The sequence below is a fragment of the Aedes aegypti genome, chromosome 1, assembly GCF_002204515.2.
Source record: "Aedes aegypti strain LVP_AGWG chromosome 1, AaegL5.0 Primary Assembly, whole genome shotgun sequence".
NCBI lineage: Eukaryota > Metazoa > Arthropoda > Insecta > Diptera > Culicidae > Aedes > Aedes aegypti.
The window spans coordinates 279447053-279470280 of record NC_035107.1 but is presented as its reverse complement, the minus strand read 5'-3'; the positions used below and the strand labels follow the sequence as shown (position 1 = coordinate 279470280).

At 41.6% G+C, this 23228-nt stretch overlaps 1 protein-coding gene across 3 annotated transcripts in view; it reads left to right on the top strand.

The window, feature by feature from the left end:
* Positions 1-16519, top strand: part of LOC5576566 — a 680673-nt gene extending 664154 nt beyond the window's left edge. For all 3 annotated transcript variants that reach the window (XM_021837955.1, XM_021837954.1, XM_021837953.1), the window contains one exon: positions 11023-16519. In XM_021837955.1, coding sequence (XP_021693647.1) covers positions 11023-12886 — 1864 coding nt within the window. In that variant the 3' untranslated portion in view covers positions 12887-16519. The remainder of the gene's footprint in view (positions 1-11022) is intronic.
* The last annotated feature ends 6709 nt before the right edge of the window (positions 16520-23228 follow it).

Below are 23228 nucleotides of genomic sequence, written 5' to 3'. Positions count from 1 at the left end.
ATCGGAAGCGGACTGAAATTGGCAAGTTCGCGAGATACAAAACGACGACGTGACTGCTAATGAACGCACGTTTCGTATAAGTTGGGCAGATGGGTACCGTCTGATGTTTGCCTTGGGATGACTTGTGTGAAAAACTTTTTCCACTCTAGTTAGGAATAGTTTATTTGATTTGTTCTTGTGAAGCAATAAATTTGCACTGTAAATGTTTTTTTTTTATTTTTCGACAGTGAATTGCTCAGTGTTTTAACAAAAAACTTGGATATCTCTTTGAAAATTTTGTTATTTACTGAATTTCTCGTTCGACAATTGCTGTATTACGTTTTTTTTTTATTTATTTAGTTAACATCTAAACAGATAACACTAATTCAACCATTTCACGCCACAATACTCGGTTCGTGGCCGCATCTCTCCATCCTCGGTTCTGCGCCAAGCTCGCCAAATTGATGCGCACTTGATCCGCCCACCTAGCTCGCTGGGTTCCACGACTTCTTTTACCAATCGGATCCGAAGCGAACACCATCTTTGTAGTGTTGCTGTCCGGCATTCTTGCAACATACCCTGTCCATCGTAGCCTTCCAGCTTTGGCCATCTTCTGGATACTGGGTACGCCGTAGAGTTGGGTCGACCACCTCGAACTGATCGCCGTCTATCGTAACATTGTTTCCTAGGCGAGCCCTGTCACGCTCGGCTCCACCTACTAGCATGTACTTTGTCTTGGACGCATTCACCACCAGTCCAACTTTTGCTGCCTCGCGTTTCAGGCGGGTGTACAGATCTGCCACCTTTTCAAATGTTCGGCCGACAATGTCCATATCATCCTCGAAGCAAACAAATTGACTGGATCTAGTAAAAATCGTACCCCGGCTGTTAAGCCCGGCTCTCCGCATAACACCTTCTAGGGCAGGGACGGACCTGGTGTAGTGGTTAGAACACTCGCCTCTCACGCCGAGGACCTGGGATCGAATCCCATCCCCGACATAGTCACTTATGACGTAAAAAGTTATAGTGACGACTTCCTTCGGAAGGGAAGTAAAGCCGTTGGTCCCGAGATGAACTAGCCCAGGGCTAAAAATCTCGTTAATAAAGTCAAACCAACCAACCTTCTAGGGCAATATTGAACAACAGGCCCGAAAGTCCATCACTTTTTAGTCCCCGACGGGATCCAAATGGCTTGAAAATCCCCTGAAGTATTCACACAATTTTACACACCTTCCATCGTTGCTCTTATCAGTTTTGTGAGCTTCCCGGGAAAGCTGTTCTCGTTCATGATTTTTCATAGTTCTACGCGGCACCTTAACACTTCAGTCGTCGCGCTGTTGTATTTTGTACAACACCGCTGAAAAAACCTCGCTTTTCGTTCACAACAGCAGCGCAATGGTTCTGACGGTGGCAAACTGCGCGACGACTGAAAGGTTAAATCAATGCGTATGCCGCCTCAAATCGATGAAAAGGTAATGCATTGGGATCTGGTATTCACGACATTTTGAAAGGATTTAGAATGGTGATCTATAGGAAGATCTCAAAATCTAGCTAGTCGCCTTTCTTGTAGATGCGGAATATTACCCCTTCCTTTCACGCATCCGGTAGCTGTTCTGTTTCCCAAATTGTGCCTTTCAGCCGATGCAGACGGATGACCAGCTTCTCCAGGCCCATCTTTTGAGTTCAGCTACAATACCATCCTTACCAGCAGCTTCATTGTTTTTGAGCTGGTGAGGCATCCTTAACCTCCCTCAATGTGGTGGCTGGTTGGTTTCCATCGCCCGCAGTACTGTCTCGGCCTTCATTACCTGCGCTCTCAGCGCGATTCGTCGAAGTGCTGTTTCCACCTTTCGATCACCTCACGCTTATCCGTCAAGATGCTCCCAACCTTATCCCTGCACATTTCAGCTCGTGGCACGAATCCGTTGCGGGATGCGTTGAGCTTCTGATAAAACTTACGCGTTTCTTGAAACCGGCACAGCTATTCCATCTCCTCACACTCCGTTTCCTCCAGGCGGCGTTTTTTTCTCCAGAAAGAGGCGGGTTTGCTGTTGCCGCTTCCGTCTATAACGTTTCACGTTCTGCCGGGTCCCTCATTGCTGCAGCATGACCGCCCGCGCTGCATTCTTCTCCTCCAGAATCTACCCATATTCCTACCTGCCCCCCTCCAGATTTCTCATATATTTTCGTTTCATATGAGATTTTTAAGAATTACTATAGTTATTTCATCTAGAATTTTAAAAGGTAAGTCTTGTTTTTAAAAATTTCAACAAGAAATTTCTACGATATTTCTGTATAAAAATTGGCAGAATTTTGTCAAACGTTCTCTTATAGATTTTCCCACAACGAATAAATACAAATATCCTTTGGAAATTCTGTCAAAATACTAAGATCGCCTGAAAATAAATTTGTTCAATGTCACTAGATTAATTTATATGCTCTTGCCAAAAAATACCCATATAATATCAAAGTATTTGAAATGACTTCTCAAAAAATTGTGATTTTTTCCCTTAGGCCTAATTACAAATTATTCCAAGATTCAGAATACAAATATAATATGAATCAAAATAAAGTTATGATCAAGAAGGTATCGACCGTGAGACTCAAAGCTAAAAGGAGTCTGTAGAAGATTTTTTTCAAATGATAGAAATGAATAAGTGTGTCGAAAATAATGTCAGCAAGACAAATCAGCTGGCCTTTCATCGAAAATTCTCCCAGATGTATAGCTAAAATATATAAAAAAAAACTCGAATTAATTAATCCACCAGCTATTGTTCAAAGATAAAAATAATATTAATCCAAGCATTTTTTTATGAGTTTCATTTAAATTTTACATTGATAATAATCTGGGAATCATGTAAAACTTTACTTCAGGCATTATGCCAGGAATAACATCGCGCCTTTAAGGCCTTTATGCAAAATATAAAAATCTGCATAAATTCTGTTGCAAATTACTGATCTTCTCACAACACGTTTTCATACCTGGCTTCACTTTTAATCATAATTCCTGTAGAAATTATAATTAAAATACCTGAAATTAATCCATGAAAAAATCCAGAAAAGAGCTCTTTAGAAATATCGGGAAATATTTATAGGATGACTCCTAGATAAACTCCAGAAAAAAAATTCATAGAATTTCTGTAGTATTAGAGTGTTTGAAGGAACAGCCATTCGAAAAGTGTAGTATTCCTGATGAATTCCCAGAAGACATTGATGGAGGATCTCAAGAATAAATTGTTACTTTCTTGTAATCTAATGATGCATGTATTTATAGCAGAAACTTTGTCAAATGGTCATGGTTTATGCATGTATAATTCACTCAATTAACTTAAGGCAATAATGGAGTAATACATGACAAAATTTTCAGGAGAATCTGTAGAAACATTTTTGAATAAAACAAAGAATTTGGAGGATTCTTAGAACAAAATTCTGCAAAATTCCCTATTGAAATTTCTTAATAAATTCCAGCAACAATCATTGGAGTATTCCTGCATGAACTCTAGGAAAAATTTCTACGAGCTGGTTCTGGAAAACCGTGCAACTAACTCTTAAACTTTTTAAAAACCCTACATCAGATCTAAAGAGGGTTTCCAGCAGAACTACTGAATAAATTTCTCAACATTTCTAGTTTGCTAAATGCTTAGAGGTATCCCAGAAATACATGGGAGAATTCCTAAAGAATATCTTGCAAGACGTTATGAATCAAACAAAACGAAATGGGAAAGATACATTAAAGAAGTACCTAGCGGAATTCTCAAAAGACAAATAATCAGAGATAATGGAACTGTTCGAAGAATTCTCCGAAGGAAGTTATTTGAAGAAACCAAGAACATTAAACTAATTAAAAAGTAACGTTGTCCATAATCATAATTGAAATATATCGAGACCGCTAAATGTGCTCAGCAAATTGGAATACTTTTACATCCATTCGGATCATAAAAAAGTACAACTACTAAAAATCCATGAAAAATACGAGATTTGTGAAAACTATTATTATTGCGACGTAGGGAAAGTGTACCAGTTATGGCCATAGTGGTTCCCTATTTGGCCGTATGCAAAATTTGGATAACTTTTACATTTTTAATCTTTTTGAATGCTTGAACATCAAGATTTATCCTTTATTTTACTGCTAGAACACAAAAGATTTTTCAAAATGTGAAGGCATTCAAGATATCACGTATGGCTAAATAGGGAACAACTATGGCCATAACTGGTACATCTACCCTATATTACATTTGTGACATCAGAACACGCTGCCCCCCCCCCTGGCTCCCCCCAGAAAAAAAAATCTTAGCTACGCCAATGCCTTTTATCCTCAACTTGCACATTCTCTCATTGATCGGCCACCATCCGATCTCACACCTCTGCATATCACCCATCACTACACAAGCCATTCCCAGCTCTAAACGTTCGCTCCATTGATCCCTTCCAACACACTTCTTGCAACGCTACCAGCAAAGACACAGCCTAAAGACCTCCATGTCCCTTGCAGTTGCCCAAAATTTTATGGCTCATAAGGTAATCTAGAACGCCGTGAAAAGTGTACTGTGATCTGTCAAACATGGGTACCTTTTGCACTACCGAGGGACCAAATGCAGTACTAGAAGTGGTACCCAATCTGAGCACGAGTGGGACGGACCTACTACCAGGCTTTGGAAAATTTAACGATCATTGACACACGAGTAATAAATTCATCCCATTTATCCGCCAATATATGTATTACCAATTATATTACCAATTTTATGCAAAACATAAATCACCCGAATGGCTCGATACTGTTGTAGTCTGTGAGGATTCTATCTCATTACCCCGAATGCCATTAACCTGAACGCCATTATCCCGAATTCCAAAACCCAGAATGATCCATCACCGCGAATGACATTACCCCGAATTCCAATGTCATGGGGAAATGTCATTAATATCATCATGTCAAGATAATTGTCAATTCGGGGTAATGGAATTCGGGGTGATGGCAATCGGGGAAATGGCTTTCGGGGTAATGGGGTAGAATCGTCTGTGAGAGATGCTATACTACAGTTTCATACAAAAAAAAAATTTACTATGGGGTGAAGGGGGGGGGGGTCTTAAAACCGTTGAAATCGTCTTACGTAATTAATGGACTGCCCCTAAGAGTTTGATTCCTAATAGAATCTGACCAGGTATTTCTCTAATGGTGGTAAGCTCCATCGAAGTTAATACGCCAATCGCGTATTATCCTCGATATTACTATAGTAAAATCGAGGATAATACGCGATTGGAGCTTACCACCATAAGAGTATTTCTTCTTATTATAGATTTCTCCAAACTAGATGTTTTCTTAGGATAACTACAGTAAATACCAAAGAGAATTGCTACAACGATTTGTCAGAAATTTTCAAGAAAGATTGCCGTTTTCAAAAATATTATAGAACGTCTAGTTTTGAAATATTGACAGTTAAAATGGCAGAATTTGTCGATTTTAGCCAACTTGCATGCAAGTTTACCAGCTTGTATGCCTATTTATTTGCATAATTTGCCACTTTGCCACAAACTTTATGTGTCAAACAATACTTGAGCAATTCTCGCTGAAACCAGGCCGCCATCGGCACCCATCGTTAGAATTCCAATTTTATGTCACTGATCGCTAGTTTTCGATAAAACTTAAGGGTGGTCCTTTCTGTTTTCTCAAATTGGTGGACCCCTCGTACGCCAGCTAGCTGAACAGTTTGCGAAAAAGCTCATTTTTAGATAAATCTTGGGTATTTCTTAACGGGATATGTCTCATATTTCGCTTGGAACATGTAGCAAACTTAGTGGCATCGTATAGAGAAAAGATATAGCTTTCATTTAAACTTGAAAAAAATTTGGCGGCCATTTTAAATTTGGCCGCCATCTTGAATATTGTTAAAAATAGATTTTTCACCATTAGCGCACCGCTAGTTTTGAATTCTGAGATCACCATCAGAAAGCTGAGGAAAAATCGCGTAAGATAGCCTACAAAAACTAGGTGAGCAAAGGTATTTACACTATGATATGAACGATTTTCTAAATCATGTTCTACTATTTTGACGTATATGGCGAGTGCAATCAATGCAAACATAATTTTTTGTACAACAAAGAAACAAGTTTTCAATCGTTGGTGTATTATTTGAAACAGATGAAGAATAGGAGTATTAATTTGAGTGAAAAAATCTGGCGGCCATCTTGGATTATGACGCCATCTTGGTTTTAAGTAGTAGAATGTGTTTTCACCTTGTTAGCACTCAGCATGTTGAATTTCAATGCTACCGTTACACTTATTCTTCTTCTTCTTATTCTTTTTCCTCACGTTACGTCCCTACTGGAACAGAGCCAGCCCTTCAGCTTAACTAGTTTTAAAAACAAATTATCAAAAAGGATTTTTTCAACGGTTATTTGCTACCTGAATGATTCTTCTGCATATCTTCGAGTTGTAAAATAGCATTATTTCTTTCATTTATTTGGTCTAAGACCATTGATACAAATGAACAACCAGTCATGGCTTTCTTGGTTTTCTGGAGAAAACCAAATTTTGCCATATCTTAGTCCAGACCCGTAGAATGATGGGATTGACGAACCAGGCGGCATTTGATAAAGGAGGACGCCTAAGTCCCTAAATAGTTCATCCTTCAAAGCGTTATTAAAAAAGCCTTTTTCAAGTCTAATTTGCAAACGCAATGAAGAACGTAAACCACTTGTTTCTCCAGAAAGAGAAGCATTTCCGGCCAAAGCGGCCTTACGGTTTTGCTTCTTCCTCTGGTTTTTAGCATAGTTCTTGCCTTTGCCGGCAAGAGAAGAATTACCACCATTATTTGTGGTCGTCGTTGGCTTTGCACCTGAAAGTCCTAGTACAGCATTTTTATTTTCTCCATAAGCATGTCCAGAAAATGCTCCTGAAGAAGATTTAGAATGCTGCATAGCACTATCAGTACCAGTGTTACCTGAATGCTCAGCCATTTTGTTGTAGATACGGTTTCTGTTGCGAAGCAAGAAAAAAAAACGAACTGCAATCGACGACGTCCAAAGCCAAAAAGAAGGATCATCTGAATTCAGATTGCTTCTAAAGCTTTGTACGATAATTGGTGATCACCAATACATTGACTTTAGGTGACCATAACGCAAAATCAAGGAGTGAATACACAATAGTTCACAGTTCGCAAATACAGTGATACTTCTCTCTCTTCGCTGCGCCCTATCACTCTTTCGCGTTAGCAAAAAAAGAAAAAAGATAATAAATGCAATACAAACTAAAAGCTTGTATTGCGATTATCAAAACCAACAACACCATGCATAAATTTGCGCTCAAACAGACAGTGTAACACTAGTATTAACTATCAAGTGAGACACAAACATATGCATTGTGTCCCGGTCCAAAAAGTTCTCCTATTTACGAATTGCGTACACCAATACGATATACAATTGTAAATTGAAGCAACATTGTATGGGATGAGATCCATGCGAAAATTGAGCGTACCTGACAACTTACCGTTGATCTAGTACTTCATTACAAGCTTCTTTTTGGAGCATTTGAATATTTTCTACCCCACATTCTGCGTGTTCACATGAAAACCATGAGAGTGAGAATGTATAAAATGAAAATATTAAATTCCGCATAATGGTGCATATAGCAGTTATGGTCCTAACTATAAGCATGAAACCGCAATGCGGAGTTAAAGTTGAAACCATGGCAAAGGTTTGTTTACCTACCTTGAAATGGCAGAAAGACGTGAGCTCTCAGATTCTCATTGAACGAGTAACTCGACAGGTACTCACCACTCTTGATAAATAAGAATATGGTAGTAAGCTAACAACATACACACAGTACTACACTATACACTCATATGTATGCGAAATTTGGACAACAAATCAATTGATCTGATCTCCAGAAGAACGAGGAACATAAATTAATAAATTTCCTTTTAAACCGAATTAACGCACTACACTACACATTATTTGCATGCACTGTAAACTATTATTCCGTTATTCAGCACCCAAGGTGCGCTATTTCGCGAAAGCGTCGAGATAATAATAAATTATACGAGCCATCGCGCTGGCATCCACTACCCGTAAACACCTCTACACCAGCATTATTTCTTTCATTTATTTGGTCTAAGACCATTGATACAAATGAACAATCAGTTGAACAGCTGAGATAAGATAAGGAAGATAGAATCTGATTATTTTTTTTAACGGAGGCCTTATAATTCAACATGATGAGCACTGAGTTGGTAAAAAATCATGCAACTGCTAAAAACCAAGATGGCGTCGAAAGCCAAAATGACCGCCAGTTTTTCTAACCTCGAAATTATACACCTACGTTTCGGCATTACGTCCACATTAGAACAAAACCTGCTTCTCATAATTCAATTTCACTATTTTTCACATGCATGATGGGCGGTACTAAAAACGATACTTTATGGCTTAGAAAATCAAGGATGTTTTTTGCTTCAAAATTTAAGACTTTCATTATAAATTAATGCTCTTTTGTCAATGTTTTTCGTTAGAACTACAGATATTACCACCAGGCTTACTAATGACCCAACACGCAATCTATAAACTTCATACAATGAACAACAATGCATAGGGTAAAAAATATTTTGTTTAATACAATCAATGTTTTCATTTATTGAATTTATTTATTCATTATTACTGAATTCAAAGATATGTCAAAGAATTATTCTGTTGTCAGAAATCGCATTAAAAAAGAAAATTCCTGTTTAATAACCTGGATTTATAAGCTGAGTATCAGGCTCGGTTCCAGTAGGGACGTTACGTCAGTAAAAAGAAGAATAATAAGAAGAAGAGCATACGTAACCTTTTTTTATTGGTAGCCTCTAAATTCGACATGCTGAGTGCTATCAAGGTGAAAAATTAATTCTACTACCTAAAATCAAGATGGCGTCATAATCCAAGTGGCCGCCAGATTTTTTCACTAAAAATAATATTCTTATTCTTTACTCGACTCGAATAAAACACCAAAGGTTGAAAATTTGTTTCTTTGTTGTACAAAAAATGATGTTTGTATTGATTGCACTCGCCATGTACGTCAAAATCGTATTACATGATTTAGAAAATCGTTCAATTGATAGGGTAAATACCATTGCTCACCTAGTTTCTGTAGCCTATCTTACGCAATTTTTCCTTAGCTTTCTGATGGTGATCTCAGAATTCAAAACTAGCGGTGCGCTAATGGTGAAAAATCGATTTTTCTAACAAAACTCAAAATGGCGGCCAAATTCAAAATGGCCGCCAAATTTTTTTCAAGTTTAAATGAAAGCTATATCTTTTCTCTATACGATGCCACTAAGTTTGCTATGTGTTCCAAGCGAAATATGAGACATATCCCGTTAAGAAATACCCGAGATTTATCTAAAAATGGGCTTTTTCGCAAACTGTTCAGCTAGCTGGCGTACGAGGGGTCCACCAATTTGAGAAAACAGAAAGGACCACCCTTAAGTTTTATCGAAAACTAGCGATCAGTGACATAAAATTGGAATTCTAACGATGGGTGCCGATGGCGGCCTGGTTTCAGCGAGAATTGCTCAACAATTGTGCTTATTCTGCGCGGCGTGTGAGGTGGCACGAGTCGAAGGAGGTGACAATTTTCGACTCGCTCCTATTTGATTAACATTAGTCGTCTCACGTCACTCGAGGTGAGAGCGACTCGTCTCGACTCACGCGCCGCGCAGAATAAACATAATACTTTCGATGCTCAAAAGTTTTTTTTATGGTTTATAAAAGTATAGTATTTTGTCATATAAGAACAACAAAGATTTTTTTTTATGGAGACTCCGAGCATGTTGAAAAAGTTGGCTTAATCTGAACCTAATCGTGAGATGCAAACCTACCATACCTTAAATTTCATGCAAACATTATTGAAACCAGTGTTTTATACAATTTCGGCGACCTGTAGCTCAAATAATGACGTGTTGAATCATTTCTGAGAAAGGCATCAATCCAGCAACTCTGAATCTACTGAAGACACATAATTTGATCCTTGAGACATGCAAAAATGTCATTTATGTTACGCTGTGTAATCATCTGATTCGGCTTGTCTCTAGTTCGCCGAAAATCAATAGAGCTCTGGAGCTGCAATGGGAAATATAGGAAAACTTAACCCGTGGAGATTTTACTCAAGAAATATCTCAAAAAGTGATTACAAAAACTGCAGGAGTTGGATGAAATTCTGGAGAAGATCCTGGAAAAGTTGTGGAGTAATTTCATGTGGTCGAATTTATAAAGGAATTCTTGCAGAACTCCTACTAGATTTCTTCTAATAATCTCTAAATTCATTCTTGGAGCAACTCTTAGAAGTAATAGTGGATGAATTCTGCGTACGACTTCTTGTAGGGTTTCTTGTAAAAATCCCTAAACGTATTTCTTCATAACTCTGGAACAAAACTTCATGGATTTTCTTGAAAGAAATCATGTACCAATCTTTGGGAAATCGTCTAGAATAACAATTGCAGAAATCGGCAAAAGAATTAGTGTAAAAATATCTAAACGAATGTGAAGTTTCTGAAAAAAAAAATTAGAGTTATTTCTGGAGAAATCACTGGAGGTGATAGTGTTAAAATAAAAAACGATTTCCTGAAGCAAATTCTGAAAAAAATTACCTAAGCATCCCCTTGAAAAACCGCTGGTAGAATTGGTGGAGAAATCTCTAAAGAAATTTCTGGAGAGAACCTTCGAGGAGTCCCAAAAAATATTTCATTAAAAAAAACTCTGAATAAATCATTAGAAGAATTCCTGAAGCTTTTCTTCATGGAATTTGTGAAGAAATTCTCGAAGAACCTGTGAGATAGTGAGGAAATAGACTCTGAAGGTTTCTCTGGAGCCTCTAGAATCAGGGTTAACTGCAAGCAAAATAAGGAAAAAAGGTGACTTTGAAGACCATTTTGATTACCAAAAGAGACTTTTAAGAGACTTGCATTAAAATAGTGATTAAGTACCTTAAAGATCAGAATCTAACACATACACATGTATTAGTCATCAAACACGATCCAACCACATCATCTAAAATCCCTTATTCTCTTTTCCCCACAGCGAGGAATGGGAGCTCATCAAGCAGCACAAAGCGCCCAGCATCCTGGAGTTCCGTCCAAAGAACCAAGCCCCAACGGAGGTGCAGCTGCACTTCCTAGAAATTCTTACCAAAGCCGTGCACAACCTGTTCCAGTACATGGACATCCCGATGGACGTGGCCGTCGCCCATCGCCTGTACGACGTCGAAGTGATCGAACTGAACAACGATGTAAGTTTCCTAATCATCTGCCCGCCGGCGGAAAGCAGCTGTGCCGTTCCGGGCCAGAAGGACATCCTGCTGCAGCGGGGCGATTTGTTCTCCATGCCCATCCAGGCCTTCGAGATGATCCACCTGAAGTCGTACCAGAGCAGTATAGTGCAGAAGTACTCGCGGTTGTCATGTATTCTGGAGCTGGACACTATGATGGCCAATCATCTGCATCGGGAGGCCTTCAGCACGTCGGAGCTGCAGAAAGCTAAGGATCGGTTAGCTAAGCTTCAGGATTTGTCTTCTGGGTTGAACACGGTGTGGAAGGGCGTTCGATGGTTGATGGACGTCATAGGGTACGCTAGGGACAGAGCCAATATGCCGGAATTGAACATGAAGCAGATCTTGGATTACAAGAGCACGTACTTTGGAAAGAAGAGTGGTGCTGAGAAGAAAGGTGGCAGTGAAACACAGCTGCTGCAACCGCCGACTAATCCACCGGTATTTCATAAGAGTAGTCCTGGAAGGGGTTCCTGGCCGGGGCCAGCTGTTGAACACCCCTTAGGGCATAACGGTCTTCTAGATGCGGAACACTCCAAGTCCGAGCAACTGCTAAAGTACAACAGTCAAAGATTCCTCAACGTAAGCAATATGAATTCGCGGAAGAACAGTGCCGATTCGGCTTACTCCAACTCCGCCAACAGTTACTACTCGGTGACCGAGGTTGAACCGGAGAAGGAATTTGTAACTCCCCGATTACCACCCTCTAGGTCCGAAGATACCCTGGTGGATAAGAAGAAATCCTCGGAACATTCCAGCGCAACCAAGAAACGGCCTCCAACGATGTACTCCAGCTATTCGGCAACGTCTAGCCCACTGTTGAGTGTTCGTTCACCTTTCGTGGCCACCATAGCCAGCGTAACGAAGGCTTCCGCTGGGGAAGACACCGAGAATAGAACCGTTGTTCCTGCTCCCTTGAAAGTTAGCAAAAAACCTCGTGATCAAGCATTGAAGACGCTCAACCAAATTGAACCGGACTATGAACCGATCGTTACGACGTACCTTAAGCCCACCTTGACCGCCCTACAGAACGAAGCAAAAGGTTTCCAAACAGCCCTACACATTGCCGAGGAACCACAAGGTCCTCTGCAACAACTCCCACCGGACGTTTTGGATCATCGGACAATGGCACCCGCCACTACCGTACCGGACCTTGCTCAATCCTCCCAACGACGACCTGTTCCGCCGGTAGCCACTACAAATCCTCCCGAGCCAACCACAGCCAGCGAACCTAATCCTTCTGCAGAGCCGACCAGCCCACTGACGACCAGCATCGTTCAGGTGTACGCCGCCTACGAGACCGGGCTCCCAAGTGGAACGTCCCTTAAGCTGCGCGTAACCCAGAAGACTACGGCACGGGAGGTGATCGACCTGGTAGTAAAACAGCTCAATATGGCGGTGGTCCTCAAGGGCAAGGAGGGTCCCATCTACGCCGCCGACAAGCTGGACAACTTTTGTCTGGTGGCGGTTATAGGGGCCAGGGAACGCTGCCTGCGGGACGACTTCCGACCGCTGCAGCTGCAGAACCCCTGGAAGAAGGGCCGCCTGTACGTGCGGCAGAAACATGATCTCCTAGCAGCAATCGAACATTCCAACCGGGATATGGCGGAAATCTAGTGATAGGGAGCGGGTGGCCGTGCGAGTGTTTGTGATTTTTCAGATTTTTTATATGTGTGCGACTGTGTTAGGGGTAGGGAGTAGCGATATGTGCGAACTGTGGCATGAAGTCGTAATGAGGACGCAAGAGATGGCAGGATGAGTTGTGCTGATCAGTGATGAGAAAAGTACTGGAGCAAACATTTACCGCCTCTACATTTACATCTTTCTACACGACCATCAAAATCCAAAGCAAACCATGACCGTTCAAAACCAAAAAATGTCACGGCTCTTCAAAACTGTAATCTTCTTCTTCCTAACGTTTTTCAACCCCGAATGCGAAATGACTCGAGCACAGTGGTGACACGATTTTTGCGGTTTTCGGGGTTTTGCATTTTTGCTCGATAAAGGTAGCATGAAATTGAACTTGTTTATATGTATCGCAACGGAATGATTGTACTCTTTCTGTTAGAGCTAATAGATTTCAATTAGTTGAAAACACTAGCGAAATATTAGCGATTGAATGATTTAACACTTTTTTCAATCATTCACCTTGGAATTACTGCCCGAAAACGGTCATAGTGGAGAGACAAAAACAGTCAAGCAGTGTGTGAACCGTTGGCAGCGCAACGCCTGCACTGAACGAAAACTCCGGTCGCACATTGAATGATTATTGACTCATCCGAGCCCCATACCTATTTTCAGACACAATCAAGATGATTTTCATCTGCGCGAAAATCATCTGTTTACAAATTACTCCGAATGAAAATCATCCAGTCTTGGAATGATTTTTATCTTTCAAATAGATGCCTCAAATTGAATGATTATCATACACACATGTAAACAATCCTTATTCCATTCTAGTTAATAATTTAAAAGAATTCAAAACAAAAAAAATCACCTTCAGAACTTTGTTGATGAATGTACATTATTATTTATTTCCACTACGAGGTTATAAAATGTATTATTCGTCAGTCTTCGGGAACAGATGCCAACCTGCCGAACACATTGTATGAGCTCCATGGAATACCAGCATATTAGCAACCTGTGGTTGGTAGATACCATTAAGAAGTGTGAAATAAATGATACCGAAGGGGCTAATGTAAGATTTCAAGTGCAATTACCTGTTAAATTCACCCAGAAACGCTTGGAAAACCACGCTGCCGTTGTTATGTTTACGTATAGATTTGGAAGATTGATTTGACATTCGACCATCCCCTTTTCGTCTGGTACTTCAGACAGTAATTGAATGATTTTTGGTTTGGGACATGGAAGAAATTAAAATCCGTTATAAATTGCATGCTCTTCATTTATGTTATCATTGTTCGATTAGCTGCCTAATACCATTCTATTGTGATCTAAAATTCATCTCTGAATTGGATGGTGTTTGCTCAACAGTCTGTGGATACATCATATTCTTTCATAGTCATTCAAAATGTGGAATGTAAAGTTTTATAATCATGTGAATTACAAATCATTCAATGTGCGACCGGAGTTTTCGTTCAGTGTAGTGATGCTGCTGCTGCTTTGTGGTTTGGTTGAATGGCAGAATCGATGAACTGTGGTGAATTGTGGTCACAGTTCCCAAGACTGGTGCTGATCGCCGATTGCTGCTGAACCTAAAGTTCTACTTTCATCTAGCAACTGGAAAAGCTTCCATCCAAAAGCTGGAAAAGCTTCCTTCCAGAAGCTGGAAAAGCTTATTTCCAGATTCTGGAAAAGCTTGCCTCCAGAAGCTCGAAAAGCTTCCTTCCAAAAGCTTTCTTCCACAAGCTGGAAAAGCATCCTTTCAGAAGCTGGAAAATGTCCTTCCAGAAATTAGAGAAGCTTCCTTCCAGAAGTTGGAAAAGCTTTCTTCCAGAAGCTGGAAAAGCTTCTTTCCAGAAGCTGGAGAAGCTTCTTTCCAGAAGCTGGAAAAGCTTCATCCTTTCAGAAGCTATAAAAGCTTCAGACATCAGAAATGCTGCTTGCGATCGAACTACTGTTGTTTCCCTTCGCCGTCCTCATCAGCTTCATGCTCAAAAAGTTCCCAAAAGTGTAGCATAAGTAAACCGAACAAAATTCAAAATGAAAGACACCGATGTGATAGAACCTTTTTTGTCAAAGAACCAACCGACCTTGGTTTTGCCGCCGGAAGGGCTCTCTATTAAGCAGTAACTTGATTCGCAGGACATTCGTAGCGCGCATTTTGGGAAAGCGTGACTAAGTTAGGCTAATTTACGATGCTTAGAACAAAAAATAAGCTTGCGATCGAACTACTGTTGTTTCCCTTCGCCGTCCTCATCAGCTTCATGCTCAAAAAGTTCCCAAAAGTGTAGCATAAGTAAACCGAACAAAATTCAAAATGAAAGACACCGATGTGATAGAACCTTTTTTGTCAAAGAACCAACCGACCTTGGTTTTGCCGCCGGAAGGGCTCTCTATTAAGCAGTAACTTGATTCGCAGGACATTCGTAGCGCGCATTTTGGGAAAGCGTGACTAAGTTAGGCTAATTTACGATGCTTAGAACAAAAAATAAGCTAGTTTAGAAAAAACAATGAGTTCAAAGGTAAATTTTTGATTTCCAACGAGTTATCCACCATTTTGTAAAGAGTTGTACTGAGGGAATAGTTGATTACTATAGTAGCGATAGGGCGAGGGGTTATAATAAAACTATAGAAAATAGACTCTAAATGTCGCGGGAGAAGACATCCAAAATACCAAATAGCAGATCAGCTGAAATTGACTTTTAATCCTATAGCTGTGTACGTTCTGAAACTACTGATAACTAGAAACAATGGGCATAGGCAATCGCCCCAAAAGTATTTAAATCGTGTAGATCGAAGTCTGGTAGCTCGATTTTAAATCAGTGTAAACGTTGATGGCTGACATGTTGTTAACTAGACGTTTGAGGCAGTTGTTATAAGTTAGGAATCCAAGCTCGAAGAGAAATTTCATCCTACAAGCAAGAGTTTATCGATCTTTGTATTAAGCGCGAGGAAACTTAGTTTCCCTGTCAACAAGTTTTGCTGATTTAGAAAACAGTAACATTTCCAAAAATAGATAAACCGATGAAACGGAAATCTTATGACCTTAAACTGATTTTAGACGATGGTTATAGTGAACCAGAACCGCTCATCAGTATGAATCCAGTACAACGTAGAGGGAGTTTATCCATCGAATACTTGAGTAGGTTATTCACATCGAGCTTATCTCCCCCCGTTATATGCGATATATTCTGAACGAGATGAAACCTTGTTAAAAATTATTATAAATTCAATAGAAAAATTGATGTAGGGGGTTCAAACCTACCCATAGAACCAAGCCTCCTTTTGTACCACATATTACCACCCCTGTTTGGGTTTGGACGCAGTTCGGGTTCGGGTTCTCAATTAACGCAAATGAATGTAGCAAATAGCAAAAACTTATCAAAACAAACAATCGAACAAAGAGGGAAACTGAAATTTTGTACATAGAACAGACCTGAGCAGAAAACTACTGATCCCCCATACGATGAAAAGACACACACTAGATATTAAAAGAAACACACCATGGACGAACGGATGTAACGGATTAGGAGCCTGTTCCACCGAGTCCAATCTACTAGAATTTAATTCAGACATGATGCACAAGAGATTCTCTATACATGTTGATCAAAAAATATTTAAAAATAACTGAGTGGTTGTTCTGCTTTCTAAGATCCGAACTATTTCCCTGAGTAACTGCAACACCATGATCCTCTAATTCTGCATTTGCTGAGATGTCCAACTCTCTACTAGGTTCCAGATTGCAGATTTGATACGTTACGTGCTACTCAGAGTAGTCCCAGCGGTGGATCTATCCTACTCCGACAAAGATTTTTCCCGGCGGAGGATCAAGTCGATGCTATCTGGGCAGATGCCGAGGTCGATCTCGACAACAATGAAATTGGTGTATTCTGCGACTGGCGACTCGACGCTCGTTGGCTATTCGGATGCGGACTGGCCGTCCGATCTCGACTATAGACGGTCAACGAATGGGAATACCTTGCTGCAAGGAGGAGCAGTATCCTGAAGTTGTAAGCGTCAGACTACCGTATCACTCTCCACAAGGATTTCTAGTAGTATTTAGAAAGCCATGACAAACTTGAACTAAAGTTGCACACACAAACAAACAAAAATAATGTTAGAATGCAATCGCCTGGTGCCAACACACGGTATTAGGGCACGGTTGTTTATGTGTTCCAAATACCGTGTTTCAGTTATAATTCCAAAATGGCGAAGTGAAATATATATTTTATTTTCCGAATCAATGATGCAAACCTCAATACGTTGTTTGATACAAAAGGTTTTTTTTTTGATGCGCTTCGTTCGTTCAATTGAGAGATGTTTCAAAATGTGACCCGGCGGTCGGGGTCAGATGCACGGTATTTGGAACACTGGTATGTTTAACAACATCAACTGTAACTATGGTTAAAATTTCCAAAATGGTTCAAATCATATTTTTCTTGCAAATTGTATAAAACGGTCTACTATATAAAACATGAAAGACTTGAAAATAATCATACGTTATTTTTATCTGATCGATTGAAATTTGAGTTTTTTTTAACCTCACGGTAATAGAGCATGTCACGGTATATGGCTTTGTCTGCTGCCGTACAAGAGGCATCGTGGTGGCGAGGTCTCATTCCACAGTTCGGTGAAGAGAATCCGATCGAGCTGCGCTGTGACAATCAAAACACGATCAGTCTTCTAAGATAATCCTTCTGCTCCAAGATTTGAACAAGCATGCTTTGAATTCATCTCAATGATCGGGATCCTTTCGAATCCTGGTTTTTGAATCTCAGCGTGCGTGATTCGTGCAAAGATTCAATCCCAAGATTGAATCCCTGTCATTGAGCATATATAGCCAAGCAAACGAATGAATATAAAATGCTCCTCATTCCTTGTTGAGCTACCGTGGGAGACAGTCGATAGTTCTCGTGTGTCCGGGTTCACCCCCGTTTTTTCCAAGTCTTTGGTGCAAGTGTTTTTGGTGCAGTGAAGAGCCTTGGTTCGGCTTGCAAGCGGAACACTTTCGGCGAAGCCATTGTGTGCCGTCTGATCGAGTTTTGCGCAAAACTGTTTATCGTTTTCGCCAACGCGTGGTACTTTTCCGATCACGTGCATCGTCGAAGGCAGCCCGCACCCCGTCCCGTGTGCTACCTGAGTGCAGTGCAGAGTTCATCAGTGTGATCATCGTCTGCGGTGTGCGTATAGCGTGGACAGCGGAGATCAACCACACATCCACACGTGCCAGCGAACGATCGTTCGCTACTTGCTACCTCTCCCCAAGCGTAGACGCCCATCGGATGCACCATAACCGACGACGCCTGCGTGGATGGAGTAATAGATAAGTACCTCTCGTTATTTTTCTCCTATTCCCGTCTCTTTTGATTAGTTTTTACTATGTGAGAAAGTTTTTCCTCTTCTCTTTCCCCTTTGCGTGTATGTGAGTGTGTGTGTGTGTGTGTTTTTTCAGTGTGATTCAATTTCTTCTTCTGTGATTATTGTTAGTTCAAGTTATTCGTACGCCCTTTGCGGTGTCAAGCTACCGCAATGGGTGTAGATGATGATGGCGGGGGAACGTCGTATCCCCTCACTGAGTCTATGCGGTTGGCTTTGAATGTGTCGAACCAACAAAACACAAATTCATGTGTGTCTCCTCAGTCTGGTATGTCTCAAATGGACACCAATAATCTACCCTCTCCGACATCCCCCCGCCTCAAGGCCTACCCGCCCGACTCTGTTGGGCCTTTTGTTGTTTTCTTTCGATCCAAAGGGAAACGGTTGAACACTATTCAGATCAGTAAGGATCTGACTAAGCGATTCTCTTCCGTTGTCGCCATTGACACAGTGGGTTCTGGTAAGCTGCGCGTCACCGTCAGTGACCGTAAACAGGCCAATGAGATTGTGGCCTGTGAGCTCTTTACTTGGGAGTATCAAATTTATCTGCCAAGCCATCGGGTTGAGATTGCGGGAGTGGTCACCGAAGGCAGTATGACCTGCGAAGAATTGATGCAGGGTTGTGGTCGCTTCAAAAACCCTTCTCTCCCATCTGTCCCCATACTGGAATGCAAGCAATTGCATTCCGTATCCCTGGTGGGAGAAAAGAAGATCTATTCACATTCAGACTCCTTCTGTGTGACCTTTTCCGGATCTGCTTTGCCGAATTTTCTTGTAATCGACAAACTTCGTTTACCTGTGCGGCTGTACGTACCGAAGGTAATGAATTGCACCAATTGCAAGCAGCTGGGCCATACTGCCCAGTATTGCTGCAATAAACCTCGCTGTGCTTCTTGCGGGGAGAGACATGTGGATGGTGCAGGTAGTATACCGCCAAAATGGGTGTAGTGCAACGAAAGTCCACCACATGCTCTCGAAAATTGCCCGACGTACGTTCGCCGACAGAAACATCAGCGACGCTCTTCAGTGCAGCGCTCTCGGCAGAGTTTTGCCGAGATGTTGAAAAAGGTTGCTCCGTCCGCTGAATCACAAAATATCTACTCTTCTCTGCCTCTTGATGATCAGGGCTCCGACTCTGAGGTTGGTGAAGGAATTTCTTTCGTTTTCAAGGGTACAACGAGGAAGCGTGTGAGACTCCAGAGACCCACAAAAAAGCCTCGGAATCTGCCTAGCAGTGATGACCCACCAACCATGAAAAATACTAAGACCGTCCCGAAAATCTCAAAGCGTTCACCTCCTGGATTCAAACTCCAAGAGGAAAGAGACTTTCCGCCGCTACCGGGAAAATCTAAAATCCCAAATATCCCAAAATTTCAGACTACTCAGCCAGAAAGTTCGCATTCTGAGCACCTAGGGCAACCTCAGGGCGTTCCAATGTTTACGCTTTCTGGCATTGTGGATATCATCCTTAATTTTTTCAATGCTTCTGACCCAGTGAAGAACATTGTCAAAGGATTGCTTCCATGTGTGACTCCTCTTTTGAAGCAGCTGGCTTCTAGAATGCCCCTCCTTGCAACGATCATATCTTTTTATGGGTAAATTATCCACAGAGGTCGAAGATGTGATTTCTGTTCTACACTGGAACTGTCGTAGTATTATGCCTAAATTAGATAGTTTTAAATTTTTAGTTAATAATTTACAGTGCGATGTTTTTGCGTTATCAGAAACATGGCTAACATCTGATGTGACCCTTCCTTTCCATGATTTTAATATTATTCGCCTGGATTGATCCGACTCATATGGTTGGGTGCTTTTGGGGATCAAAAAGCATCACTCGTTCTACAAAGTCGATCTGCCGCCGATGTCAGGCATTGAAGTCGTTGCATGTCAGGTGACTATCAGAGGCAAAAGCCTCAGTGTCGTCTCCATATATGTTCCTCCGAGATCGGCGATATCTCGCAGAGATCTCTCACACATCTGCTCAGTTATGCCTGAACCACGATTGTTCATTGGAGATTTCAACTCCCACAGAACAGGCTGGGGGGAACCGTATGACGACCATCGATCAACGTTGATATATGACCTCTGCGACGACTTCAATATGACAATTCTCAACACTGGGGAAGTTACACGAGTGGCACCTCCAGCTCAAGATGGAAGTCCTAGGGATAACCGCTTAGACCTCTCAATATGTTCAAGCTCGTTATCGCTGGATTGTTCATGGAGGGTAATCCAGGATCCTCATGGTAGCGATCACTTGCCGATCGTAGTTTCAATTTCCAATGGAACACAACAGTCTTCATCCATCGATCTTGCATATGACCTCACAAAGCACATAGACTGGGGAAAGCACGTGGATGCGATTATTGATGTAGAACAAGTGGTAGAAGTACTTCGTGCGTTGGAAGAGTATCGATTTTTATTCGAGTTGATTCTCAACAGCGCGCTTCAAGCACAACGCCGTCCTGTGCCAGGTCCATCGGTTCGTAAGAAGCCTCCCAATCCGTGGTGGGATGACGAGTGTAAGGAACTCTATCGCGAGAAATCTTCCAATCTGTTACCTCAGGCGAGTATACTTTTAATACAAGTCATGAACAACCGATACTTGAAGAACCAAATTCCAGAATCTCTGAACGAAATTCCGACTTAGCGACTAAAAGCCTTGGTCGTTACGATGACGTGCTGGTCTACTACCAAAATGCCGGAGGGATGAATGGAGATGTTGACAAGTATCTTCTAGCTACATCCGACGAGTGCTATGATGTTATCGTCTTGGTAGAAACGTGGCTCGATTCTCGAACCCTTTCGGGACAAGTTTTCGGGGCAGAATATGAAGTTTTTCGTTGCGACCGTGGACCTTTGAATAGTCGCAAATCAACGGGTGGCGGCGTTCTTGTTGCAATCAAGCGGAAATATAAACCAAGCGTCATCAACAGCGATGAATGGGTTAGCATCGAACAAATATGGGTGAGCTTCCAGCTCTCAAATCGGAAGGTGTTCTTGTGTGCAGTTTACGTGCCTCCCGATCGAACTCGCGACGTGGCACTGATCGATCTTCATTCCCGATCGATTATGTCAGCGATCGATATGGCAGATGCGACCGACGAAATCGTCATCTTTGGAGATTTCAACTTGCCCGGGATATCCTGGCAATCGTCTGACAATGGTTTCCTACACCCGGATCCAGACCGTTCCACGTTGCATATCGGAGCATCAAGACTTCTCGACAGCTACAGCTCTGCTACGTTGCGACAAATTAATTACACAACGAATGAAAACGGTCGCTCTCTAGATTTATGTTTCGCCAGTGCACAAAATACCGCTCCATCAATCTCAGTTGCTCCATCGCCTTTGGTCAAACAAGTATACCATCACCCTGCTTTGGTCCTCATTCTAAACGATTCGAAAGTACCTGAATTGAAGTCGGTTGATCCGATTTCCTACGACTTTCGTAACGCAGATCATGATCGCATTGTCGAATTCCTTTCTGCGATTGATTGGGACCTTGTACTCGATGGTCGTGATGTCAATAACGCTGCCCTAACTCTCTCGCATATACTAGGACATGTCATTGAGCGCCATGTGCCTAAAATATGTCATCCAGCTAAGAGCAAACCATGGATGACCCTAGAACTTCGTATGCTCAAGACAGCAAAGAAATCTGCTCTAAGGAAATATTCCAAACACCACACAGTCTCGCTGCAGGAACAATACAGAAAACTAAATTCCGCCTACAAAGTAAACAGTCGAAATAGTTTCAGACGATACCAGCAGAATCTTCAGCGCAACTTAAAGGCAAACCCGAAATTCTTCTGGAAGTATGTGAAAGATCAGCGGAAAGAAGCCGGTTACCCTTCAACCATGACGTTAAACGGCGAAGTAACCAGTGAGCCTCGACGTATTTGTCAGTTTTTTGCCGACAAGTTCTCGAGCACTTTTAGTAACGAATTTGTTTCCGAAGAACAAATTATCCAAGCCGCTAGCAATGTTCCACTTCTGGCAGGTGACAGCTTTGGTACACTCAACATCGACGACGCCATGATTTCTAGGGCCGCTTCACAGCTCAAATCATCGACCAATACCGGGCCAGACGGAATTCCGTCTGTTTTTGTTAAAAAGTATATCGAAAATCTTTTAGTCCCTCTCCGTCACGTATTTAATCTGTCCATGTCAAGCGGAGACTTCCCATCCGTATGGAAAACCGCCGTCATGTTTCCTGTTTATAAGAAGGGTGAGCGGAGGGATGTGAACAACTACCGTGGAGTCACGTCTCTGGGCGCAATTTCCAAGTTGTTCGAACTCGTCGTTATGGACCCATTGCTCTCGCATTGCAAACAGTACCTTAGCGATGCCCAGCATGGGTTCATCTCCGGAAGATCGACCGCTTCGAATCTTCTTTGTCTGACGTCACATATCACCGAAAGTCTAGCGGAAAGAACCCAAACCGACGTCATATATACTGACTTGTCTGCGGCATTCGATAGAGTAAACCACGCAATAACGATTGCTAAACTGGAAAAGCTCGGAATCTGTGGCAGTGTATTAAGATGGCTTCATTCATATCTCACCGGCCGCAAGCTAACCGTAACTGTTGAAGACATTATCTCGGATGAGTTTTTAGCAACTTCCGGCATACCGCAGGGTAGTCATCTAGGCCCGTTGATTTTTCTGCTGTATTTTAACGACGTCAATTACGTACTCAAAGGCCCTCGTTTAATCTACGCAGACGACCTGAAGATCTATCGTAGGATTCGCTCTGAGTCCGATGCAAGAATCCTTCAGCAGGAGATCGACACCTTCACGAACTGGTGTACCTTGAATTGCATGACAGTGAATCCAAGTAAGTGCTCCACAATTACGTTTGCTCGGATTCGACAGCCAATTGTTTTCAACTATAACCTTCGAGGCAACGAAATTGAACGTGTAGACCATGTTAAAGATCTTGGCGTGATCCTTGACC